This window comes from Thunnus thynnus, chromosome 7, assembly GCF_963924715.1.
Source record: "Thunnus thynnus chromosome 7, fThuThy2.1, whole genome shotgun sequence".
Classification (NCBI taxonomy): Eukaryota; Metazoa; Chordata; class Actinopteri; order Scombriformes; family Scombridae; genus Thunnus; species Thunnus thynnus.
The window spans coordinates 14818002-14844348 of NC_089523.1; the positions used below are offsets into that span (position 1 = coordinate 14818002).

At 41.1% G+C, this 26347-nt stretch overlaps 1 protein-coding gene across 1 annotated transcript in view; it reads left to right on the forward strand.

Annotated features, from left to right (window-relative positions):
- clpb (ClpB family mitochondrial disaggregase) overlaps positions 1-18437 on the forward strand; it is a 33553-nt gene extending 15116 nt beyond the window's left edge. The window contains exons 6-16 of the mRNA XM_067594525.1: positions 3696-3793; positions 6160-6274; positions 11188-11265; positions 13623-13678; positions 13977-14021; positions 14507-14668; positions 14777-14933; positions 15353-15426; positions 15581-15700; positions 16891-16995; positions 18068-18437. Of these exons, the coding sequence (XP_067450626.1) occupies positions 3696-3793; positions 6160-6274; positions 11188-11265; positions 13623-13678; positions 13977-14021; positions 14507-14668; positions 14777-14933; positions 15353-15426; positions 15581-15700; positions 16891-16995; positions 18068-18265 (1208 nt within the window). The 3' untranslated portion in view covers positions 18266-18437. The remainder of the gene's footprint in view (positions 1-3695; positions 3794-6159; positions 6275-11187; positions 11266-13622; positions 13679-13976; positions 14022-14506; positions 14669-14776; positions 14934-15352; positions 15427-15580; positions 15701-16890; positions 16996-18067) is intronic.
- The last annotated feature ends 7910 nt before the right edge of the window (positions 18438-26347 follow it).

Genomic DNA, 26347 nt, shown 5'->3' on the forward strand with positions numbered 1-26347 from the left:
CCATCAGCTTTAAAAAGCTTTCCATGTATCACCACCTTAATGCTTCTACCCCCGAGTAATATAAACAGTATTACAAAGCTCATTTGAAATTGATCACTTGTTCATACCCCCCCCCTCACCTCCCTCCTCCCATTCACCCCCACAACGCTCGCACCTGTCGTTGACTCAGCTCCACACACACACACACTGTCACAGACCCTAGGGGCTGAATCTCCTCCTCAGTTTCCAGGCGAGCTGCTCTTAAACAAGCGAGGCCTAGTTGAACTGTGACCTCCGCATAGAACATGCCCTTGGGGTAACTCCACAATCACAGGAAGTGTGTGTCTTTGTGTGTGTGTGTGTGTAAGCGTACATGTGCACTCAAGCCTCCATTGCACTAGTTAAAATATTTATATATTCATGCACGTTTTCATCCTTTTGACATGAATCAGCCTGTACATGCCTTTTTGACTCCTAACTTTGGGGACATTTGTAGTTTTTTGTTTCTTTTTTCATCTAAAACAGTTCACATTTTTTAAACGATACACCATCACTACACACACACACACACACACACGCTAGTATTAATGTCTTGTTTATGTTTATGATGGATGGTGCATCCAAAGCTCTGTCTGCCTGTCTCTCCCATCTCACCCCTGCCTCTGTAAGCACTCTGTACGCTTAAACAAATCACCTCGTGTAACTCGATCAAATGTTCTGCAGACGCATTTTTGAATTAAGAAGGTAAGAAATTTCACAAAGCAGAGACATTTGTTTTAAGGCAATCTGATTAAAGACGGGGCTTGGTTGTTGCTGGCCCGACTGGGCCGTTGTGTGGTTGGCGCCACTATCATGGCCAATAACAATCATGACATCACACTTACGGAGTCACAAACACAACAGTGTCCATGTGCGTGCGTGTGTGTGTGAAAGGACGCATAATTAAAGATGGTTTTCATATGCATTTCGTTATTCTTGGCAAAGCTTGTGTGTGTTGTTGCCTTCTTTACTTTCTTTGTATCCATTTTTCGTACACATCATCTCAAAAAAATCTTATAAACTGCCACAGCTGCAGGACGTCTGTGTGGATTTGGGTGTTCATGTATGTGTGTGTGTGTGTGTATCTGAATGAAGTTGTGTGTATCCCATGCCTTGTTATTTCCCCTGTGTTTGTGTCCATCCATGTTACCTTAGTAGCCGTGGGTTTGCTCTCTTGGCCTTAGCCGGCCCTCGACTCGCATCTCCATCCATCACAGTCTCCAGGCCCACCCTCGGGCCCCTCCTCGTCTCACGGTCCCTCACCCTACCTGCAGAGGCTCCCTAGCTTCTCCCCAAGGCTCCACATCAGGCCCGAGGCCAGGGGCCACTCAGTAATGGACGGCTCCGTAGGTGGTAGGAGGCCAGAAGAGACACACATGCTCACAGACACACAATACAGATACAATGACACACACACGCATATACACATGCACGCACAAAGACCAGCAGGGGCTCTCTCCCACCAGCTGCAGTGAAAGAGAGGGAGGAGGAAATAGGAAAGGGGAGGGTACTCCTAATAGGCATAACTAAAGCACTCCTAATGAAGGGATCCTGTGTATGCGTGTGTGTATGTGTGTGTGTGTGTGTGTGTGTGTGTGAATGTTCAGCTGGGATGTGTGTGTGTGTGTGAGTGTTGTTAGTGTTGATCCTGTTATAAAGTGCTATGGCCCAGAGGGTTGGCCTGATATTAAAGCCCTAAATGATGCTATTTATTATGTCCTCTGTGTGTGTGTCTGTGTGTGCGTGCATGTGTGTGTGTATATTTGAGTCTGTGGGTACTTTATTGCTTTCCTCTCTCATGTTTTTGGCAAGTGGGGGTGTGTGTTGGTGTATTGTTGTTGGGATCAATAGCTGCATGAACAGGTCACAAAATTTAAGGGTTTATCGATATTCATCACAGTGATTATTAGTCTCTGCGGTTGGTGCTCAGAGCAATAGGAAGAGCCAGCACCTGTATTGATTACATACTATGATACAGTTGTTTTTTTTTTTTTTTTAACATTTTCAGATTTGGTACAAATACATTTATACTCTCTTCAGCTGAAAAGGCATAGTGAAAATCTATATATACTTTATATGCACCGGTGTCAATACATCCTCGATGAGTATTGTAACTTACAGTTTGTCAGTGATATTTTGACTCACTGCTGTTCTTGTAACATCAAGATTACAATATATTTCCTGCACATTCATCTTAAAGATGGGACATTTAATGTCACTCTGATAACTCTTTTCCTGCAGTCTGATCTCTTCCTGCAGTTCCTCCCTTTAAGCTTCAATAGTGTCCCAAAAGGCTTCACACCAGGTTGTCAAAACCTGTTGTTCAGTCTGACTGACTGGACAAAATCCAGTCCAACCACCAATAACCACAAAAGTGTAAACAAATCCAGAGAAATATCTGTATGACAGTCAGATTGTGTTCACAGTAACCAGCTTTTACGAAGTTAGAGCATTAAGTGTTTGTTTCATACATTGGTAAAGACAGGAGGAGGGTTGGGTATAGTTTGACATTTCTCTACACTAGTATCTATACAATTCCCTCATCAGCCAAACATTTCTCCCTTCCCTGTTAAAGAGCGGCTGAGATCGACACTAAAATGAGAATTGCTGGTCCACCTTAAAAATCAGTCCACTTTAAACGAGCCTGGTCAAGTTAAGCTAACGCGTTGTTGCTAACTTCGGGGCTGAATACAGGGGAAACACTGCTGACTAAGCATTCGACAAAAGCTTTTAGTAGAGTTTTTCCCTACTTGGTGCTACTGTATATGGACTCATTTTGGTCGCTACCAGAAGAGTATTAAGGTTCGATACCCAGCCGTAGACAGGAGGTGTGCAAGTGATGGATGTCAAGAATCTAGACCTAAGCTACACATTTGTGTGTGTTTGTGCTGTGATGGAAAGAAAAAAAAAAAGAAACTAAGTGATAGCTTTCAAAATGTGTTGCTGGTTCTTTTTATTCATTATTTAATGGGTTTTCATTCTGTCTTGGGTGATGAACATTCACTCACAACTCGTTCATGTGGAGGCACGTGTGTGTCGGTGACTCTGGGTTGAGAGCGGTTGCACAGGTCAGGGCAGAAGGCACTGCTAACCATCCTCACTGACAAGCCCTCCACTGTCCAGTCCCAGCACACTCCACACACGCTGTGTCATTATTTTTCTTCCTCATTTATACTCTGACCCCCCTTAAGAATAGTCAAAAGATAATTTAACACAATTTTTCCTCTGTTTGACCCCTCCTGTTGTGTGGAAGTGTGCATGCTTTTCAGCATCAGTGGCCCTCAACCTGCAACAACCTGCAGTGTGTATAGATTGTTTAATAGTCCAGGGTGTTGGTGTGCGGGTGTAGGGGTCAAAGTGTGTGTTATTGGCACGCGTTGCAGATATGAAACCCCCTGCTGGGTCATTGCACGGTCCTCCTGCTTCACTGCAGTTAGCCTCAGTGACCCCTGAACCCATGTGCCCTCTCACCCCCAACCTCGCTCTCTCGATCGACATTTTGACCCTCCTGCTGAGGTGGGGTGTGAATATTCTTACAACAAGATTTAAAAATATTTTATAAAAAAAGGAGATGTTGTTCTGTTTGTTTCAACCATTTTGTGAACCTTTTTTTCAAATTATTTGGAATATCTTGTAATTTATTAACTGTATGTTTGTGTTTTCACATTTGCATACAGGTGCCAACCCCATGCAGAGCAACGGTTTGGGACACACAGCACGGGCCTATGCTAAAGAGGGAGAAGTGAGCACACTACTGCAGGAGTGGGAGGGCAAGGTATGACATACTTGTCGCATTCATACAGACGCAAACGATCATTTTGTTTTGCTTCCATACAGGCTGTGCAGAATGTGGAAGCAATTAAAACGACACTGGTTTCCATGCGTACAAATGTTTTGATAGTCGTTTCCTGTGGCCTGGTCTGTGTGACTCAGCACTCAGCAGACATCTGTGTCATTTACTTGCCGTCACGCACACAGACACACTCTCTTCAGGAGGTCTGTGTCAGTCTGGTGAATGAGTGACAGGGGCTTTTGAGTGTTGGAGATGTGAAAGCTGGTAGAGGTTAACTGGGGTTAAAAACATGTGCTGAAGAGTAAAGCTGGGATACATCAATATAATATTTAATGCAAATCATGATAGGAAACTAGATACAATCTGGAATTTTAGTTATGATATTGTGATTTACCATAAATGTTGTTTTTTCCCTTTTCCTGAAGGTTCTTTCAGTGTGAAGGTTAACAAATCTAAGCACTCATTTCTGCTATGTACAGCTGGTTGCTTGAATCCTTACAAAAATATATGTAAAGTAAAAATATATATGAATGCTCTTTCTCAACATGCAAAGTTGCAGCAGTCACTTTTCACATTTCCAATGTTTTTCTCAAAACTTGTGTGTAAATATCTTCTGAAAGCATCAAAATTGTGTCACATTATTGATATTCAGGTATTTGGTCTAAAACATATGAATAAAATACTGTATTTTACCATTTAGTTTCAGTTGCATGTACTAAAATCCTCCACAAATTCTTGTTTGAACAGGCAAGGAGATTTGATTCAGCACTTTTTGCACAAACAAGAGCATTAACAGCATCACAAACACATATACATATTTTCATATTGTTAAAATGTGATTTAAATTGAAGGTAATTTGGAAGCTTTGTTAGTTTTGACTGAACAAAGCTCTCAAACCAGCTGACCTAAGAGACTCACAGTGACTCACAGCGTACAGTATAGTAGGAGGAGCGGGGTCTGCGGTTTTCTTAAATAAAACTTGAGTTACCCGTAGTTATCCGCCGGCTTGACAGCAGGCCAGAGCTAAGCAAGATGGAGAGAGAGAATAAACAGCCTGCCTCCACTGCAGGGAGAAAAGCTGGAGTCTTGGAGACAAAGAGGAGAGGATGAATGAGTCATGGTGTAGCTGCAAGAAGGAAAGAGGGAGAGAAGCTGAGGATGAGGGGGGAAGGAGGTGTGAGAAAGAGATCAGTAAATGAGGGAAAGAGGAGGAAGGGGAGAGTAAAGACATGGGCAAAGAAAGGGAGAAATAGAAGAGAGGTGGAAAGAGATTAAATCAGCAGAGAGGTAGGGATGTGTGTCGGCGAAATGGAGGCAAAGGAAGATGGAGAGGTAGAGGAGTGTGTAACAGAGGAGGAGGACAGGAAGCTGATAGCTGCTGGCAAATGGGGAGGAAATCTCTATGAAGTTGAAGTGTAGGATATGAAGGGAGGAGTCGAGTTTGGCATTTTAAAAATGTCATTCCAGTTTTAAAAACATGATACATTATCTAAGGAAATGATTGATAAAAAAGCAAAAAAGTATTTATCGCTAAGCTTTGTTTTAAAAATAAAATGATTGTAAAATAATTGGATGTTCATTACTTAGCAATGAGTCCAAGTAACAAAATTCAGCTCCCGCACACTGTAAACATTATTAAATAGCTGCGTTTCAAGCAACCTTTAAAGATTGACGAAGGTCACTTGTAATTTTATTTATTAAAACAGCTACTTTTCAAGCAAAATGCCTGATGAATGAAGGGTGACTGAAACGTAGCTTTACAGTAAATTTACAGTAAAGTGTTGACAGAGTGCAGGAGCAAAGTTTTTGTTGGCTAATTCTCCTACGCACCTGTCTGAATATACTGTCGGTAGAGATTATTTAGCAACAATAGCATCTCTTATAGAGATAAATAAAGAGGTGAATGGTATCCAGGTTGTCTTGGGAGATAACAAAAAACACTTTAAAAGGAACAAAAACAACTGGAAAACATGCTAATGCATCTAGGCCAGATTCTGACTTCAGTCATAATCCCATAGATGGTAGTTTCACCCCATTGGCTCCTCAGCCAAGTACATACATCAAATGTCTTAAGGAGGACTACTACTGCAACAACACATCTGTATGGTAAAACAAACCAGTTTCTCATTGGTTAAGTGCATGTTTGTCCACTCCCTGTCTAATGGGGGGGGGGGGGGTATGAGTTGGGAAGTTGACAAAAAAGAAATAGTGGAGTAGTTAGTTTTTCCTCGAGAGTTAATTTCATACATTGTCCTACTCTTTCTCTGTCTCTCATTCTTTTTACTCTCCCTGATTCATTGACTGTCTAGTCTGTTCTCTGTACCTCCGTCTCCTTTACCTCCATCTAGTTCCAGGAGGCGCAGGCTCGGCGGGAGGCGGAGGAGAGAAGGAGGTTCCCCCTGGAGAGGAGGCTGAAGGAGCACATCATCGGACAGGAGGGGGCCATCAATACCGTGGCTTCAGGTACACACACACACACACACACACACACACACACACACACACACACACACACACACACAGGTAAACAGGTAGACATTACAAGTTACCATGTGCACATAAACACCGTGTACTATTTGTTTCTCTCTTTCTTTTCAGTACGTTTCTGTTTTGTACTCCCCTCCTTCCTCCTTTTCCACTCTCTCCGGCTCTCCTCCCTTCCCTCCAGCAGTAGGCGGGTTCAGACAGACCGGCGGAGACTGTAATTGGTTAATTGTGATGAATGAGCTGTCTGTCAGGCATACACAGGTGCTGTGTGTGTGTTTGTGTGTGACAGCTGAAGAGGCCAGGCTTGGAGCCGCCAGTTAACACGATTACAGAGAGGAGACATACTACAGACCCACCCCTCTTCCTCCCCCCCTTCCATCATCCTCCTCCTTTTCTCTCCCTCTTTTACCCCCTCAATTTCCATCACACCCACTCTTTCTCCTTCATCCGTCTGTCCTTTCCTACTTTCAGTTTGGGGCCTCCATGCACCTCCTGCATCTTTTCCACCTGAGCAGAGTCAGGGATGGACAGGAGAAAGTCAAAGTGACGGAGACAGGAAGGGAGAAAAACAGATGAGACAGACAAACAAATGGAGGCAACAGGAGATGAAAAAGAGATGGGGAACGCTGATGGGAGAAGATAGCAGAGAAGAAGCTGAAAACCAGAAAGCTCGGAGCATTGACAGAAAGACAAAGAGAGCGAGTGTAATGCATGGAGAAGAGGAGGGAGGATGAGTTAGAGCACAATAACACAACAGACAGTAAAGAGCTGATATTACACCAGGCATCCATGGAGGCCATGTATTGATCCGCAGATGATGTGTTCAGGAAGGATTCTGCAGCTCAGAGAGAGGCTGTGTGTTATTTTTATGATCTTGGACAGTTTCTGTTTAGATTTGTGAAAATAATCAAGTCAGTCCCAAGGTATAAAAACAGATATTATAATCTGTAATGTCTTTGTGGGAGCAAATACTGCTTTGTGTTTATAATCAACAGGAGAGCCACTTGGATATCAATCTTGAGGCCTCTGTAAGTGTAATGCCTGCAAAAAAACTACACACGACCACAGATGTATAAATACAAACTATAGACAAATGAAGCTTTTTGAGATGTAGTTACAAGTGTCAGGGCAGGACAACAAAATCACAGGAGTTGAAGTCTTTGGCAAGGTGATAAATGATTGCTGTTATCATGGCAAATTGTCCTGAAAACTATAGAAGATGTCACCACAGTGATAAAGGAGCAGCTTATTGATCCCAGAGAAGTATTACAGTGAATATAACACACACACACACACACACATACACACATACAGACAAAGTGGTATAAAAGTTAAAGAGGCAAAGAATGAACCACCATCTGCAGATCTGCTGTACATTTATACTTATATAGTTTGCTATTTTCTCCATTTTTATCAAACGTGAGCCCAGCGTCAGAGAGGAGAAGCAGACAGGGCTGGAAAGAGAGGAAGACATATACTGTACACTAAGAGACAACAAATGAGACAGGGATGTAAAGACTGAGCTGTTGATTATTTTTATTACTAATTTCTTAATCCTTAAGTATTTCAAATTTGAGAAAATATTGAAAAATACCTGTCACATCACTCATCAAAATAGTAGACATTTCATAGTCTGTTGATCTAGTTATTGATTCATCAACTAATCATTTTTACACTTTTTAACAATGTGTTCTGATATATGTTGCTGCAAAAAAGACGACCGATTTGAGTGATGCAAAAAAAATTGCAGAGTAGAATGTGAGAAGAAATAATGGAAAAGAACATTTAAAAAGTTTGTTGGTTTGTTTTTTTTTATATTTTACATTTGGTTTGTCCTCATGATGCCTGAACTCCTCATGACAATCAGCTGGCCTGCAGCAAGATACAGACACACACACACACACACACACACACACACACACACACACACACACACACACACACACACCGAAGTACAAATCCACACGCACAGGAAAGAGGTTAGATTGATCCAGGTTTAGCTCTCAGGGCTAAGAGTTATTGAAGAGAATCATCCCTCTGTAATCATGTTAGAGCCAACCAGACCTGCCCAATACACACTGTTCAGTGTGTGTGTGTGTGTGTGTGTGTATGCATGTGAGAGAGAGAGAGAGAGAGAGAGAGCTTTCATTTGTTTTGTGTCTCCTTCCTTTCCTTGTTGTTGTCAGGGTCCTCTGAGAAATGTCAATGTGCCCTTCTGTCAAAGTCGCTCTCAATCAGCTAAAACACACACACACACACAAACACACAGAAGGTTACGCTGTCATTCACACAGCCATTGATAAAGCAGACAGAGCTTTGGAGCCCCTCTTGTCACTATTCATCTCAGCGGCCATCTCTGACACACTCGTTTGTTTCTCTACCTCGTTCTCTGTCTCCTTATCTCCATCACTCCTCTCTCCTTCCCCTCTTTATCTCTCTCTACATCCTCGCTGCTCTTTCCTCCCCTTATCTGTGTTCCTCCCTCTGCATCCCTGCCTGCCATCTCCATCTCTCTACCTCCCTCAGTCTCTCTCTCTCTCTCTCTCTCTCTCTCTCTCCACCTCTCCTCCTGCCAAGCATCAGTTCTTTAAGATTATCAGCTATTAGTAGCTAGTTTAACACTCGGATCTCATGTCTGTCGTGCAGTATTTGAGCTCCACTGTATCACACAAAGAGCTTCCTAGCTACTGCAGCTTATAAAGGACGAGCAGGAAGAGACTCATCAGGGCTCAATTTGTCTGTAGCATAAAGAGAAACTGAAGTTTTGGTTGCTCCGAGTTCTCTTTAGTAACTTGGCTGTGGAGTTCACGTCACACTTATCTTGTGCAGACTGCAGTTGTCACCTCCCAGAGATACATTTTTTAGTTACCAGACTGTCATATTCTTTCCTAAAGGCTAAGTAGAAATAATGAGCTGTGTCAGTTGTCCCTGCATGATATTATAATCACACTCTGATAAAACTTGATCTGTAAAGTTGCAGTTCACCACTGAGCCTCCAGACAAACAGAAAATAGAAGAAATACCTTCATTTCATTAAGTGGCTAATTTATTTCAGTTCTGTGTGCATAAAAATAACAAGCCGCAACATGAAGTCTGTTATTGATTATGCCTAGTATAATTCATTAAAGCAACAGCAGATGTGTCATGTTAGTCTGCAGAATTGCATGATTGCAAAAAAAAGAAAGTGTCAAAAAGTAGAGAAAGATTAAAAAAACAACAACTGAGCACTAATAGATCATTTTCACGGCAGACATTTTGACCTTTCAAAGCAGGAAATGCACAGGTGTAAATAATAATATTAACGATGGCTCCATTCAGTTAAGCCATGCCAGTGATTTAGCAGGCACAATACCAGTACGCTGAAACTGGCTCACCTAAATGGAATGCAGCCATCATTGATGTTATTAATTCCACCTGCTGCACTTTTTTTCCTGCTCTGACAAGTGAAAAGGATCTGTTTATTGGTTTTGTGGTTTTACAGTGAGCTTAAGGGCCTCCATGCAGCCACACAGGTGTTTTCAATCACTCTGCTTAATTAGACCTCTTACTCAGGTTGAAGTTAGGTTGGAGCTATGCTGAGAATTACGTGCTCCAAGACCCGAACAGTGCAGTCCATTGGTTTCAACTCAGCACACCAAACAGCACATTCTGCTTTGAATGGACTACATTGTGTGGCAAGTTAACAAAATACCATGTGTGCCAACAGCATCGTAAACAATACGGACTAATAAACAGATATATGACGAGGCTTGTTGATTCCAAATGAAAAACTTACTGAACAGTCTTTGCCAACACTTTAAAACCTGTGAAAATGATTCAATGAAAGTTCACCACAGCATCTCCACTACCTGCTGCTGTCATCCCCTCACCATTACATAACAAGCAGCACGGCCATTGATAACAGCGTAACTTGCCCCACCCTGACAGGTGCAGCAAAGCTAACGGGAGCGTGAAGGAGCTGTCAATCAAACACAGTCTTCAGGAGAGGTCCAATCAGACTTGTGTGAGTGGACTGTGGGTGTGTGGAGACTTTCACATGCTTTACATCTTTGTATGTAATATCTAACATCACTAATTTTCAAATATTCATCAAAGTAACTTATCACTTAACATACACTCTGTTGTAGCGATTCAGCAGCAAGTTTATGATGTTTTTCTCATATGATGTAAGGACTGTCACGGTTTACCACCATGATACTAGAGAGGTATCCAGTCATCATGTCCTCTTCAGACACAAGCAGAACAAAACTCCTAGCAGGATTTCTTAGCTCAAGTCAACAGCGCATCCTCTCCTCTCAACAGGTTCAGATTTGGATGAGTTTGTGCTAGTGTCTGCTTCTTCGTCGAGTGGCTGAAACCACGGCCAAATACACTCTTTACTTCCCTCCGATCCACCTCATCATCTTGTCTTTGTGTATGTGTGTGAGTGTGGTTGCTGGGGTGATGGCAGGGTTGGGTAGGCACTCCTCTTTAAGCGAGCGTGTGTGTGTGTGTGTGTGTGTGAGGCTGCGATCCATGCTAAACTGATTTCGCCATGGCCGCGCCAGGGAGGCTAACACAATTACCGCTGGCTAATGGCCCCACTGACTGAGGGGGGAGGAGAGGCATCGTGGGTAGCTTTCTGGAGGTCTCTCATCTCGCTCTCTCGCTCTTTCTCTTTTCTTTCTCCTTTTTTTTTTTTTTTCCCCTCCACCAAATGTCTCTGACCCTTTTCTCATCCCTGCTCTTTTTTATCATAGTTTCTGGGATATCCGCTGCCCTCAGCTCAACACGGTTCAGTTGGGTGAAACTTGGAACATTTGGTGCAAAAGCAAAGTCAACAAATGCAAATGATTGAGATAATAGCCTCCTTTTCTGTCTCTTTTCCTCCCCGTCTCTGCTCTCTGCAGCCATCAGAAGGAAGGAGAATGGTTGGTACGATGAAGAGCACCCTCTCGTATTCCTCTTCCTCGGCTCATCAGGAATCGGTAAATCGCTCACCCTCTCTCATCCTTTACACCCAGCTCTTCCTCTCTGGTTTGATCTCATGAAATGATTGCCAAAAAAAACCCTCTTCAGCTTCCTTAAAGTAGCTGCCAAAATAAACACAACACTTGATTAGGTTAAGTATTTTGAATGCATTTGGAGTCTATTTTCTTCCTACCAAACAAATGACTTCAGTTACAAAGAAACAGAATACAAAAGGCTTCAAAAGATCACACATGCTGTTGTAAAATATAAACACAAATAGGAGAAACGCTACATTATACTGAGTCTATTTGTTTTTAAGGAGCACTTTCTTGCAAGAATCTTGGTTTTATAAAGATTTTAATTTAAAGAAACAACGGGAAGCCTGTGTTTAATTTACATGAGACAAAAATTTAAAGCAGTCAAGACTGTGCCTGCTCGGGCAAGCTAATTGGCTAAGTTAGTTAACTTGTTAGCTAATGTTAGTCCTGTTGTCCGCCTGAATCAGCTATTTCCTTTGTTTCTAGTGTTTTTACAAATTGACATTTAACTAAAAGTCTTCATAACAAGAGGCAAAGAGTTGTGACAGGATTGAGGACATTAATATGGTTATATGCAATTTCACATATCAAGAGCAGTAATGAACAGTAAACAGTGCAAACATTTTAGACAGCACAGCCTGGCAGTGTCACCAAGTTTAATCCCGCCCACAAAGGCTCTGATTGGCTCGGTTGTTTGTCAGTCAGTTTGTCTTTAAGTACAATAATATACAGGGTATAGGTAATCAATCAATCCATCTCCAGCCGGGGAAACAGATTCACCAGAGCAACTCCAGACCTTTTTGAATCACTGACAACATTTGAGATGTGGGTGGTGATTCAGATGTTTTGAACAAAGCTAATGGTGTTCAGTGGTTCAATGTAACCACAGTAAGTACATTTACTTAAGTACTGTGCTTCAGGACAATTTGAGATACTTATACTGTACTTGAGTATTTCCTTTTAGTGCTGCTTTGTACGTTTTATGCCACTACATTTTACAAATATGCATTTTTATACATTAGACTACCGGTAAGTATAAACATGTTAAAATGATCTTTACCTTGACAACATTAAAATTCTGCTTACGTGTATACATCAGTGAATCAATATGAATTAATATTATTATCAATATGTGATAAATAATAACCTAACCTAAATGAAGACATTTCACATAATGAGTACTTAGTCAGTACAAATTTAAAAAAGCACAAACACATTTCTAACACATTTTATGGATTAAGGTTAGTATTTGAACGTGTGTGTATAATCTGCAAGATTGATATCAGGGCCAATCAAGGTATTTTTTTAAAATTAGTATTAATTTTATAAAGCTCCATTCGTTTCCACTTCTTTATTTACAGCAGCTCATTGAGTTCTGGATACAACAGCTGTCAAAAAACAGCCGATTGCACTTTAAAACACTGGAACCTCTTTCAGCGGTGTGAGCAAACAAACCTCAGAACAACCCTAACAGAACAACAGCCAGCAGTTTCAATTAATGGTATCCACTGGGGATGCTGGGGATGAATTGACACTGTCTAAATCCTGTCTGGACCTTCTTGCCTCAACAAATCCACACTGATCCAACAAAATAGTAAAGGAAACCAGTAAAGGAAAGATGTGATGCAGGAATCATTAAAATAACATTGAAAGCAGTAAAATGAATTGGTTTTAGTAATTGTAATGCAGCTGTATTATGTAAAAAAAAATATATATATATCAAATCTTCTTAAACGGCTGCAAGATGAAAGTGTGTGTGTGGGTTAGAGAGAAGAGAAGAAGAAGAAGGAGAGAGAAGGACATTATGGGCCAGATAAATGGCTAAAAAAGAGGGAGATGGTGAAATGACAGGCCAGAGAGATAGATGAAGGAGAGACGGTGTTCATATTCTCTGTTGCCTTCAGCGACAAACAGTGGCCAAGAGACATCAATATTAAACACAGCAACAAGACACACACACACACACACACACACACACGCCATCATCATACCCATATGCATACCAAACACAAGACATCAATATCATATATGAGTATTTATATGCAGAATATTTTACAGACAGACATAATGTGAGCTTCTGGAGAGCAGGAGATGATTGAAAGCTTTGTAGAAGGGAGGCACTGGGATTTAGGCCAGCACTTAGAGCAAGAGAGAGATCGTCTTTCTGTCTGAAATGAGTAAGCTTGTTTTCCTGAGTTCCTGAAATCTCTGCATACTGTAATCCAAAAAGCAGAGATTGGGGTTTTTTGTAATAAATAAAAAAATAAAGTAATTAAATGGGGGCAGGGGGATAGTGAATAACTAAATGAGGTCTCTGTTTTGTCTGACTGTCACAGGAAAGACAGAGTTGGCCAAACAGGTGGCTCGCTACATGCACAAGGACATCAAAAAGGTGCGTGATGTTGCATCTCTCTCACACACATACACACACACACACACACACATACACACACAGATGTTATACCGCTCAGTCAATAGGTGGTAAACGGGTCTTCCCATAGATAGAAAACACATTTAATTTAGTGGGTCTTCCCGCCTCAAAGATATGACAGAGAATTTGATTTGTGCCTGTTTCCATGGTAACTATTAGCAGCACAGGTTAGCAGGTTTCACCCAGCCAAGAATAAAACAAAACTGCACACTCATAAAGTACATGGAGTAGTATGTTTTAACCTGTCATGTGATTGCAGGGTTTCATCCGTATGGACATGTCTGAGTTTCAGGAAAAACACGAGGTAAGATGCTTTTTACCTGCTCTGATTACATATAATGTGGATCCAGGAAGTAGTCAGTAGCCAACATGTTTGTTTCTTATGCCTCAGTCATACTTACTGCATTGAATATTTTACTTCATAACAGGAATTTATTCATTTCAGATGAGCAGATCTGTTTCAGTGGCATCACTCTGCTGCAGATGCATGACAGTGACACATTGGATTAATTCTGTTCATGTACTGATAACGGATGCATAAACTGAAATTAATGTTGTCTTTGCCTTATTTTACATCTTTGTGAAGCTTTGGTGATGAATACATTTAATCAGTGAATCAGTTTTGTATTATGTTATGATGTGAAGAAGAACATCATCTTTATTCAGTGGCAACTTTTAGTTTGTAGCAGAAGAAAGCATTAAAGGTGAAGTGTGATCATAGTAAAAACACCTCTGCTCTTTGTCTTGCATTAAACTTTTTTTTTTTTTTTGTCCTGTCTCTCCTCACAGGTGGCGAAGTTCATTGGCTCTCCGCCGGGATACGTAGGACACGAGGAAGGAGGTCAGCTGACAAAGTTGTTGAGGGCGTGTCCCAACGCTGTCGTCCTGTTTGATGAAGTGGATAAAGCTCACCCCGATGTCCTCACTATCATGCTGCAGCTCTTTGATGAGGTGCGTACAAACACAGAGAGGCAGATATTCATGCTGTGTTTCTGTTTGATAAACACAAATGTGATTTCAGTGGACTGATCTCTGTCATTTGTGCTTCTCCTCTCTCAGGGTCGCCTCACAGACGGTAAGGGAAAGACCATTGAATGTAAAGATGCCATATTCATCATGACGTCTAATGTTGCAAGTGATGAAATCGCCCAGCATGCACTTCAGCTCCGCCAGGAAGCTGAGGTGGTCAGCCGCAGGAAGCTGGCCGACAAACTCGGTGAGAGAGACACACTAACGTACACTGTATACACGCATAAACACAATAATACACAACCTTATGTCCTCAGTTGCTGCAGACAGTAAACCAACTTGAATTTTTGAATTATCAGACTCTATTTATGCAATAATAATTGTACATTATGATTTTATTAGTTCCCACACCGGTATTATAGCTATTCTGGCATATTACATGTTGTTTAAATCAGTTTTTGTTGTTTAAAATGGGTGAGATGATCATATGATGTGAAGTATGGTCAAATGATATCATTTATCAGATCATCCTGAATTAAAAGACGTGACTTATCACAGTATCAAAATAATCAGGGTCACCATTAAAGCCGTTGGAGCCACAAACACAAAGAGTCATCAAGTGAATAAAATCAGAAGTGAAGTTAATGTTAATGTGTTTTTCTCCAGAGGATGTACAGAAAGGTGATGAGATCCAAATCTCCCGACAGTTTAAGGAATCAGTGATTCGACCGATCCTGAAGGTAACAGACTTTCATAACTGCAGATAAAAACACAACTAGTGTTAGTGTAATTACAAACATATGTTGCTAGTTATTTGTTTAGCAGTTCACTGTGGTTGACCTGAGAGGCTTCCAGCTTCAGTTGCCGTTTGTTAATTCTTTGGTTCCTGCGTAGGCGCATTTCCGGAGGGACGAGTTTCTTGGTCGGATCAATGAAATCGTATACTTCCTGCCGTTCTGTCACTCAGAGCTGCTACAGCTGGTCAGCAAAGAGCTCAACTTCTGGGCTAAGAAGGTATGTTTCACTGAGTTTTCATGCAGAAAACTCACAGATCTTACATCATATTGACAATTTCTCAACTGCTTTCTAATTCAGAATCCTTTATGACGTGGATGAGAGCTGATATTTACACTGTTACTGCGTATTGAAGTCATTCTTGCTATTTTGTAGCATGGGACAACAACAAATCCTGTTTTTTCACCCTACCGCTTTTTTGTAACCTTTTATCATGAATCAAACCTCCGACTCTGCTTTATGTAGTATTTAAGTGAACAGAGGCAGCACAGATCTAAATTATGTTTCATATCATTTGACAGAAGAGATTTTTTTTTACCATTTGGAGGTCGATCTTCACAGCACCCTACATTTACAGCGTGGGTGTCCTCCAGTAGGAATAAAAGGCCTCACCCACTTCGTCCTGCAGCCGCTGAGCTGTGCAGGAACACACGCAGATCAATATTATGTGCCACTGCTACTCACTATAATGTGATTACAGTGTTTAACATGTGGAGCCTTCATCAATATTTAATTATTAATATTACAGCTGGTGTTCCTGACAGCCAACATGGGCCCTGCAGGCAACTGATAGGAACCTGACTCATGACTCTCACGGACTCCATTTGTCTGTCTTTTTGTATATGTGTGTGTGTGTGTTTTTGTGCATCTATTTGTTAGTGTGTTTGTGTTGTCTTTAATTTTTTAAGTGTGCATGTCTGGTAATAAGTTGTCTCAGTATCTGGCAGCAACGCTAACAGCAGAAATCTCATTATAACTGAATCCTCACGAGCCATTTGTTTGTCATTCACTTATATTGAATGAATTAAATGTTAAATTCTATCAATTATTGCCTTACTATGGTGTTCATAATGCGGTAACATTAGTGTTTATATCTCTGGAGTAAATATGGCGTCTTCTTTATTGAATGCAGTGTTAACATCAGTAGCTAAATGAGCAGCACTGATTACTACTATTGACTGGTGTTTGATTAAAACGCATTAAGGGCCTGTTGATTAGCGCTGGCAGACATGCTGCTTGACAGGATCTTCTCTCCTTCTGCATTTGTCTCTTTCTCTTCATCTCATCGCTCCTCTCAGTCCTCCTTCATTCTCTCTTTCATATTATTATCTATTTTGTGATACTCTACTGCAGCACGCCCAGTTAACCTCTTCTTTCTCTCTCTTTCTTTCCACCGTCCCCGTCGTTAGGCCAAGCAGCGCCATGACATCACTCTTCAGTGGGATCGCCCAGTCCTGGACCTGTTGGCGGGCGGTTACAACATGCATTACGGAGCGCGCTCCATCAAACACGAGGTACACAGATACTGTAACACGCAGACACGGCTTGAAATTATATTTTCATTCTCAACGCCTCAAAAGGTGTTTAATAATCTTAAAGGAAAATCGTTTTTGTAAAATATCTCGGTCTTGTCTCGTTGTTCCAACCATCATTCTTATCACTTAAACTTTAAGTTGGGTTATTGAGCTGCTTTATTTAAGTATCTGTCTCTTTTTTCATGTGTTCATGAATGTATAAAAAATGAATTTGTATATGCAGACTGGAAAATAAATTCTAAATTCTAATTTCTAAAGTTAAGATAACGTTTTACTCTCCAGTTTTATTACTGGGATGTGGGGACACTGACTGAACTCCAAGAAGCAGCCGAAACCCTTAAAACTGATATTAAATATATTGTTTATCTTCATTTTCACTTCTGACTGAGTGGTTTGAATAATACGGTTAGACTGTGGATTTGTACTGAATGAATGTGTAAATGAATCCATCCCACATGGGATCACATGACACACAATAATACAACATATAAATAACTTCTGGTGAGTGATTGACATTCATGTTCCAAACAGAAACAAATCATTGCTGCAAACCACATCCTGTATGTAGTATGAAAAAACATGCTTTACACAGAAAAACAAACAAACAAACCAGTGTTTTAATAACTGATAGGACTGAAACTATGAAAAAGTAAAGAAAAATCAGAAAGTGTTACATTTAATGATGCAGAAAATCAAAAGTCTGGCAGAGTTTTGATTTCCATGTGTCAGTTGTAAAATATGTTCCCTGAGTCTGTGGCAAATATTTGATCTGTGATGTGTATTTAATTAAGGAAGAGTTTCCAATCAGCAATGAACAATGTAGCGAGGCTCCAGGAGAGCAAATATAGAAAAAACTTTATTCATAACTGAAATAGGAATGAACAAAAGTAGCAAAGGATTCAAAATGCAAATCAGGAAAAGTAGAGGAGATAATCTGAAACTATGGATCCCAGTAAACTGGTTTAAGTGTAATTTTCCTACACAAACATGAAACAAAAACACTGTTTGACTAAACTGTGCGTCCTCACTAACCTCATCACGGATCTCTCAGGTTGAGCGGCGGGTTGTCAACCAGTTAGCTGCAGCGTACGAGCAGGAGCTGCTGCCCAAAGGCTGCACCCTGCGTCTTTCTGTCCAATCAGAGGACCAAGAGGAGCGGAGCACGCCCAGTCTGCGCCTTGAAGTGGTAGGAGAGGACAGCTCATCAAGAACACTGGACATCCGTCCACCACTCAGCCCCGAACACTAACACACCACAGAGACACACACAGGATACACTAAGCTGTGTGCACACATGTACACTTTCCACACACACACTGTCATCGTCGTCATCATCATCATCATCATCATCATCATATAGTGTCAGGAGGATGGATGGTTCTTGATGGATGTTACCAATAAAAGTACCTCTGATAAACACATCACTGCCTCTCTGTTTCAGTACGCACATGAAGTATTTACATGCCAATTTTTACACAATATGCAGTAAAGTATCTGCCAACATCGCGCTGTAAACATAAAAACTATGTTACAACAAACCTTCATATCAGTTTATATCACGAGCAATGTCTCAGTAGATATAAGTAAGTAAATGTGTAGTGTAGAGGCTTCATTGTGCCTGTGCAGCTTCATCATCATCATGAAAATCAAACGTCTCATCAGTGGATTGATATATATATATATATATATAGATCATATATATAAAGATTTAAAAACAGATTTGCTGTATTATGTTTGTAGTAGACTACATATATATACATACATATAGTGATAGTTGATGTTCACTCTATAGAGTAGAACATTCAAAACAGCCAAAATATTTGATATTTATAAAATATATTTATTTATTTATTTATAGATACAGATGTGGCTGAAAATATTGGTACCCTTACACCTTTTAAAAAAAAACAACTAAATTTTCTCTGTATTAAGTTAAAACTGACAGAAGTATATGGTCTCCATCATTCTTTATTTCACATTGAAAATAACTAAAACGTGCTTTTGATTTACAACTTAACGTATTTAAAATAAAACAAATGAAAATGGCCAAAAATATTGGTACCCTTAACTTAATATTTTTTAGCTCATCCTTTGGAGGCAATAACTGCAGTCACGCACTTTCTGTAACTCTGAATCAGGTTTCTACATGTCTCCACTGGTAGTTCGGCCTACTCTTGTTGAGCAAACTGCTCCAGTTCTCTCAGGTTTGATGGGTGCCGTCTCCCATCTGCAAGTTTCAGCTCTTTCCACAGTTGTTCAATGGGATTCAGATCAGGACTCATAGCAGGCCACTGCAGAATGGTCCAATGTTTTCTTCTCATCCACTCTTGGGTGCCTTTTGATTTGTGTTTGGGGTCAATATCCTGCTGGATGACTCATGACCTGCGACTAAGATGCAGCTTTCTGACACTGGACTGTATGTTTCACTCCAAAATGCCGTCGTCGTGCCCTGCACAGATTCAAGGCACCCAGTGCCTGAGGCAGCAAATCAACCCCAAAACATCGCAGAGCCTCCTCCATGTTTCATGGTGTTCTTTTCTTTGAAGGGTTCATTTTTTCTTCTGCAAACATAGGGTTGGTGTGATTTACCAAAAAGCTCTAATTTAGTTTCATCCAAAGCACATTCTCCCAGAAGGACTGTGGCTCGTCAACATGCATTTTGGCAAAGTCCAGTCTGGCTTTTTTGGTGTCTCCCTCTTAGAAGTGGAGTCTTCCTGGATCTTCTACCATGGAGCCCATTTTCATTCAGACTGATGGATGCTGCGACTTGAAACTGTTGTACCTTGAACTTGAAGATCAGCTCGGATCTGTGTTGAAGTTTTCCTTGGTTCTTTCTCGACCATTCGAGCAATCCTTCTGTTCAATCTTGGGCCAGTTTTTCTCTTGCGACCATGTCCAGAGATGTTGGCTACAGTTCTATGAGCCTTAAACTTCTTAATGATATTGGAAACAGTGGTCACAGGAACATCAAGCTCTTTGGAGAAGGTCTTAAAACCTTTGTTGACCATGCTTGGCTGTTACCCTCGTTCTAATCTCTTCAGACCTCTCTCTACTTTTCCTTCGGTTCGGTTCCTTCATCTGTGAAACTAGTTAAAACACAATTAGTCTGCTTAAAGTATCGCTAAAAATCAAATGATTCTTACAACTTCTAAAGGGGTACCAATAATTTCAGCACATGTATGTTCAGTATCTGGCAACGAGCAATGAAATACAAGTTGGAGGGATTAATCGCAGTTCAGGGGCCAATTTAGCCGTTGAGTGATTTGTCAGAGATGGGAAATGACAAATTAAGAAAATAACATCATGGATATTAGTCAGAGAAATGTTATCTAATAGTACATTTTTAAAATGGTGATGACATAAGTTTTGCCAGAGTTGGACAGATAAAAATCACTTTGAATGAAGGAACAGGACATGTTACTGACCAAAGATTGTTTGACGTTACCTCAGATTGTTGCCTGTGTTCACTTAAATGCACTTGTGGAGAAAACCCCTCACCAGCAGAGTCACTCTGATAAATATATGTAAACACAACCTGCTTATTCATTTCATTTTAATAAAGAATGTCTTAGAGGAGAAATCCCAGGCAAAAATGTACAACAGTCCAATTGAATGATGGGTAATATAACTGCCTTGTGAATTGTTTCTGTTGATGCATGCTAATGTGAAAGAGTCTCGTCCGTCACGACAGCGATCTCCAGTTCTGTACAGTGTGTGTCTGTCTGACATTAAGAGAAATTTAGAGACATAAAGGAATAATATTCTATGTGTTGTGTCATAAATGTTTTAACAGCATGTTGACAAGGCGCCAAATGTAATCCAGCGACATTTCTCATTCTTGTATCCCAACCTCCACCCTGTAAATAAAGTCATCACAACAAAAAAGGGAATTCCTCTGTTTTTTGTTCTGTTTGTGTTGCACTGACACTCCTGATGGATGGATGGATGGATGGATGGATGGGTGTGTGTGTGTGAGAGACCAGTGCCTGGGTGGGAATCATACAACAATAACGCTTGTCCACCTTGTGAAACAACATGACATAGGAATTTCAGTGGAATCCTGGTCTGTGTGGGGGTCTGCGGAGCGGTAAATGCCACTGAGATGCAGAAAACATGTCACACACACACAAACACACCCTGCAGGAATGTCTTCCCTGCAGGGAGGAATTAGCATGCAAGGAAAAAAAAGACACATTCACTCTTCTACTGTGCTCTGCCTGGACCCCCCAACAACACAACTGTCTTTGTTGTGTTGTTGTCTCTGCTGTCACACTGCGGTAGTCTTTAATAGTTACATCTAAAAATATCTATCAAAAATTTCCCAGAACCTGAGATAAAGTCTCTAAATTGTCCAAAACCCATATTAAATGAATTCATACAGATATAAAACAGAAAAGCTCCAAATTCTCACATTTTGAGAAGCAAGAAACAGCTTGTTTAGCATTTTTCCTTGATAAATAACTTGGTGATTGATTTTCAGAATTGTTAACTGATTAATCATTTCAGGTACTGCAATAACTTTCTTACATTTACACTTCTGTGCACACTACAAGCTCTGACATAGCCGAGTTGCAGCCACCTTTGAAAAACTCTTTGAAATCCTGCTTCATTAATTCTATTTATGACTGGTATTGTTTTGACAATGGAAATCAATAAGGGATGATGGCGTTTACTTGGATTCACCTCAGAAAAAGATTGCGTCATATTTTGCACCATCTGTGCTGCTCTGATGTTTTATTATATACAGAGTACATCCTCAAAAGGTTGCCTGATATTATTAGAACTTAGAAACATAAAGACTTTCTCTTTGACATGAGTGCTTATCTTGCTTGTGAGCAGCTAAATGTAAGAAGTAACAACTATAAAAAGCCTTTTTTTTTTTTTTTTCTAAAGAGAGAAATATTTGTCAGGTTGCTGCCTCTGATCCCCTGCAGTCTCAGCTGGTTGCTCATGAATCTGAGCTTCCTCTGCGGTTGTGTTAATTGTACATTGCCCTGAAAACAAATTGTCATATACTTGAAATATCATCTGCATGTTGTAAAACAGATAAGGGGGAAAACTTTTCTCAGCCACAAAGAAACGAGCAGACGTCTGTAAAAGTGGGACTGCATCTGGACAGTAGATCAGGTTTTGCTTATGATACCTCGAGGCTTTTCCCATCTCTTATAACCCTCAAACACATCTACACTTTATGGTTTTAGGAAGTCAAGCTGGCGTGTGTGTGTGTGTGTGTGTGTGTGTGTGTGTGTGTGTGTGCGCACGTGTGTGTATCCATTTACCCTCCCTGAGGAGGAAGACAAGAATAAGAGGAGGAGAAAGAGAAGAGGCTCTTAGTCTGTCCGTCAGGCTATTTCTGACTGCTGCCATTTCTCTGATTAGATTATGGAGAAACAGAAACCTGGCCCTCCATCGTCCTAACCTCCCCTCCCTCTATCTCTCCACATTTTCCTCCCTCACCACCCTCCTCCCAACCCTCCCATCCTCCCTCTGCTTCATGCTCACTTTCTCTCTCCTCCACCTTTTCTCTTTCTCTCTCTCTCTCCTTCCTTCTGCTGCTGCTGATACAAATGGAAGAGAAGAGAGCAAGAGGGTAAAAGGTCAAGAAAAGAGGGCACATGGAAGATCAGAAATGATGCCTGACTCCAATTTTTTATGTGTCACTTAGTTTGTGATAAATTGATTAAAAATGACTTTCTTTAGGAAGAGGAGTACAATACAAACTCAAATAATAAATGTCTTTAAACTACATTTTGACACGTGGCTCCTCTACAAAACAGATAAAGCAACAACAGAAGGGTCAGTCTTAGTTGATGTTCTGCATAAGTGATGCAAATTCTCTAACAAATTGGCAATTAATTAAATTACCAAAACCATTTGTAATGCAGCAAAGCCTGGAGCTTTTGTGGCCTCTGGGACTAGATACAAGTAGCAGGTTTAAAAGACTCATCAGGATAACTTTGCAGAACAGGGTTTTGTAGTTAAGTTATCCAAAACCTGAACACAACCCTGGTAAGATAAAACTTAAAAAAAAAAAACGCCCAGAAACTAACTTGTATGAGGCTTCCAATGTGCGTTTATTGCGTGTGACAGTGTTCATGTGTGACACAGGCACCAGCTCAGTGTGAGATCAGGTTCATAGTATTCTCTTCCGCGTAGAAAAAGGTGAATAAATGAGCGCAGGTGTGTTTGATTTCAGTGCAGTTATGAGCGGCCGGGCGGCAGCAGCGGCAGCTCAGAGAGGTGCAGCCAGGTGAAGGTGGTGAATGATGAACGACTACTAGCGGCTCTCCCATTATCATATCTGTCCCTGCTCTTAACGGGGGATTTTCATCCGTGTCCCTCTGCACTCCTCTTATCCCTCCCTCCCTCTCTCCCTCCCTCTCTCTCTCTCCCTCATTGTGCTCCCCCAGGAAAGCGATCGATTTCACCTCCATTACCTCAGTCCACTCAGCTCTTAGTTTAAGATGCTGCTCATTCATGCATCTCTAAAGCAGACGCACTAACATTTGGTTTTCTGGGTTTACATGTTTGTTAAATTTTTACGCATGGAGTTGATGTGGCGGCTTTGTTGATGTTCGGGGATGGAGAGGCGCACGGGGGTGCACACAAACACACACACACACACACACCTGATGTCGTCCGGTTACCGCAAGGCCATCACGTGACAGTCCCCTGGGAGAATTAGCATAAAAGACAAATAAAGGACCCAACCAAAAAAGAAGAAGAAGAAGAAAAAACAAAAACACACACACCAGTCTGTCCGCCTTTCTTTTAAAGAAAAGGAACAAATCCATTCCGCCTAATTCGAACCTTGCTCAGGGACAGCTCGCGTGGCAGATTGCAGCCTAATTAGTTTAGAGGGAATTTAATTCAATTAACTTTCCACAGCTCCGCGCGCCCCGCCGCTGGGCTGCTTTCAGAGCGCGGGGCCAGAGCTCGAGATCTAATTAGCGTGTTTGGAGAAGCTCTCCATGCGCGCGGCCATCCCTCGCCGCTCCAGCTGTGGTGTGCGTGTGTGAGTGTGCGAGTGTGTGTGTGTGTGTGTGTACTGTGGTCTCCCGGGACCTGGTTTTTATCCTAAAAAGCTTCTTTTTTAAGTAACATGCCGCTATCCATTAGGATAATACTGGTCTGCTGCTGCAGTACGCAGCATGTGGATACCCGCAGCTGCCCTGCGTCACATTCTGGCTGATGAATGCATGTTGAATTGATGTGAGAGTGGATTTAAATTAGGATGAGAGAAATCTGATGGGTTAAAATTAATGGCCACATTTTGAGCCAAAGTTCAGCCTCATGCTGCTGAGTGTGCTCAGCAATTATTATCTTGTGACTCTGTTGCACTTTGGTTTTGTCACATTTTTTCATCTGATCTGATTCGTGGATTTCTTGACTGAAATGATGTTGAACAAAACGCATAAGACTATTTAAGCACATATAAGGCTCTTCAGTGGGCGGTTTCTCTACAGGCGCTTTTTTAGGCCGCAGTGGTGATTTTGGGAAACTTGTGTGCACATTTTGTGCGCAATTTATAAATATATTTGGCGTGAGTAAGTGGTGCAATATGGTAAGATTTTATGTCTTATGAAGCATAAAAGTGCAACTACATTCCAGGCTTTTTCTCTAAATGTTCTGATAATTTCGGGATGTTTTCCTCTGTGCTGTTTCATCACTCTGTTTAGTTTAAATGTTCATTTCAACGCCCCTCAGGTGCTGCACTTTAGCCCAAATTGCAGCTATAACCCACATAGACGGAACAATATGGCCTATTGCTAAAAAAGAAATTAAGGAGGGCCTGTTTTTTTAATCAGTGGTTTATTTTTTATTCTCTCCTCCTGTAGACTGTCTCTCTCAGACAGGCCCCAAGCTGATTTTGATCATGTGTATCAACACTTGCTACCTGAGTGGGGACTTGAATGTAACTCTCTGTGCTGCCGTCTCTAACCCGGTTAGATGCGCGCCGTCGTCTCGAGCCGGTGCGTCACGGTACATTCCGGTAATTGGGGATTGAAATGCTGGGACAGGCGCACCGACGGGACCCCCGGGCCTCTGAGCTCACCCCCACCCCACCCCCTCCCTCCCTCTCCAGTCCTGCACCGTCTCCCATCCATCACCGGGCAAATCAAATGCACACCGCTAGGCTCTGCTGCTGCAAAGACGCAGGCCGATGTTAACGGCAGGATCTGTGATTTTTGATTTTATTTTATGCGCAATCAAATCGACCTCCGAGGGAAGAGGATCTTAAGAGTGGGCGATGACACGACACATTTTGGTGACACAGGTAGAGAGCTGCTGGCCTGGTGGGGTTTAACACAGTCAGCAGATGAGTGAATGAATTGGTAGCAAATGTGCAAATATCACCACAGAGGGAATGTGCTGCATAGGAGATTAAAAATTAGGCTACATCTAAGGACTGATCACTGTAAATTACGGACACATGCTTAGCCCCAAAAATGTTATAACAACGAAGGGAAAACCTACCGAGACCATGTGTGTGTGAGAGTCAGTCAGTCAGAGAGAGAAAAGGGGAAAGAAATTCAATCAGCTACTGCAGAAAAGCAAAAAAACGTGGCAATGAAATCAACATTAGAGGATTCATTAATAACGTGACGCGACTGTGCAACGAGACCAAAAACCTCTGAGCTGCTCCTGTTATCAATATCTTATTTATCTTTATAGGCTGCACAAGGTTATTATTGCTCAACAAAATGCCCAATCAAACATTGAGAATGAGAATGTACAGCATACAAATAGGGCAATATGATAGTTCTATAATTTTATTCAATTAGCTCATTTGACCTGACTGTATTCATTTATAATAGATTACTGTTGATAATCAAAATATAAAGTTAACATTATCAAAATAATTACCAGCATAATCTATATTATAATTTTTTTTATTTCTGTAATGGCCTCAGTTGATTTTAGTTATTACAGCTGATTAAAAAGGCAGAATGTGTGTATTTGTATATATATATATATATATATATTGCAGCTATTTTCACAGTTTCTGAAGGTTTATTAGGCCTTTAATTAACTGTAATTACAGAATGAATCAAGCAGGTTTGGAGGGCTAATTATCACCAAAACTTTTTTTGATTCAACTTCTTGCAGCTGTTGCACATATGTACACGTAATGCAACGTAAAATCAGTTTGACTTGATTAAACATGTGACACTGACTTCAGTTAACTTTATAATAATCTGATCTGCGCATGTATTTGCGCACTTAACTGCGCCATCCAGACCTGTGAATCAATAGCTGCCTGCAGTCTGAAGCAAGGAACCGGCTTTCGGCACATGGGACATGTTCTTCTTTAAGTTTCCATAATGGA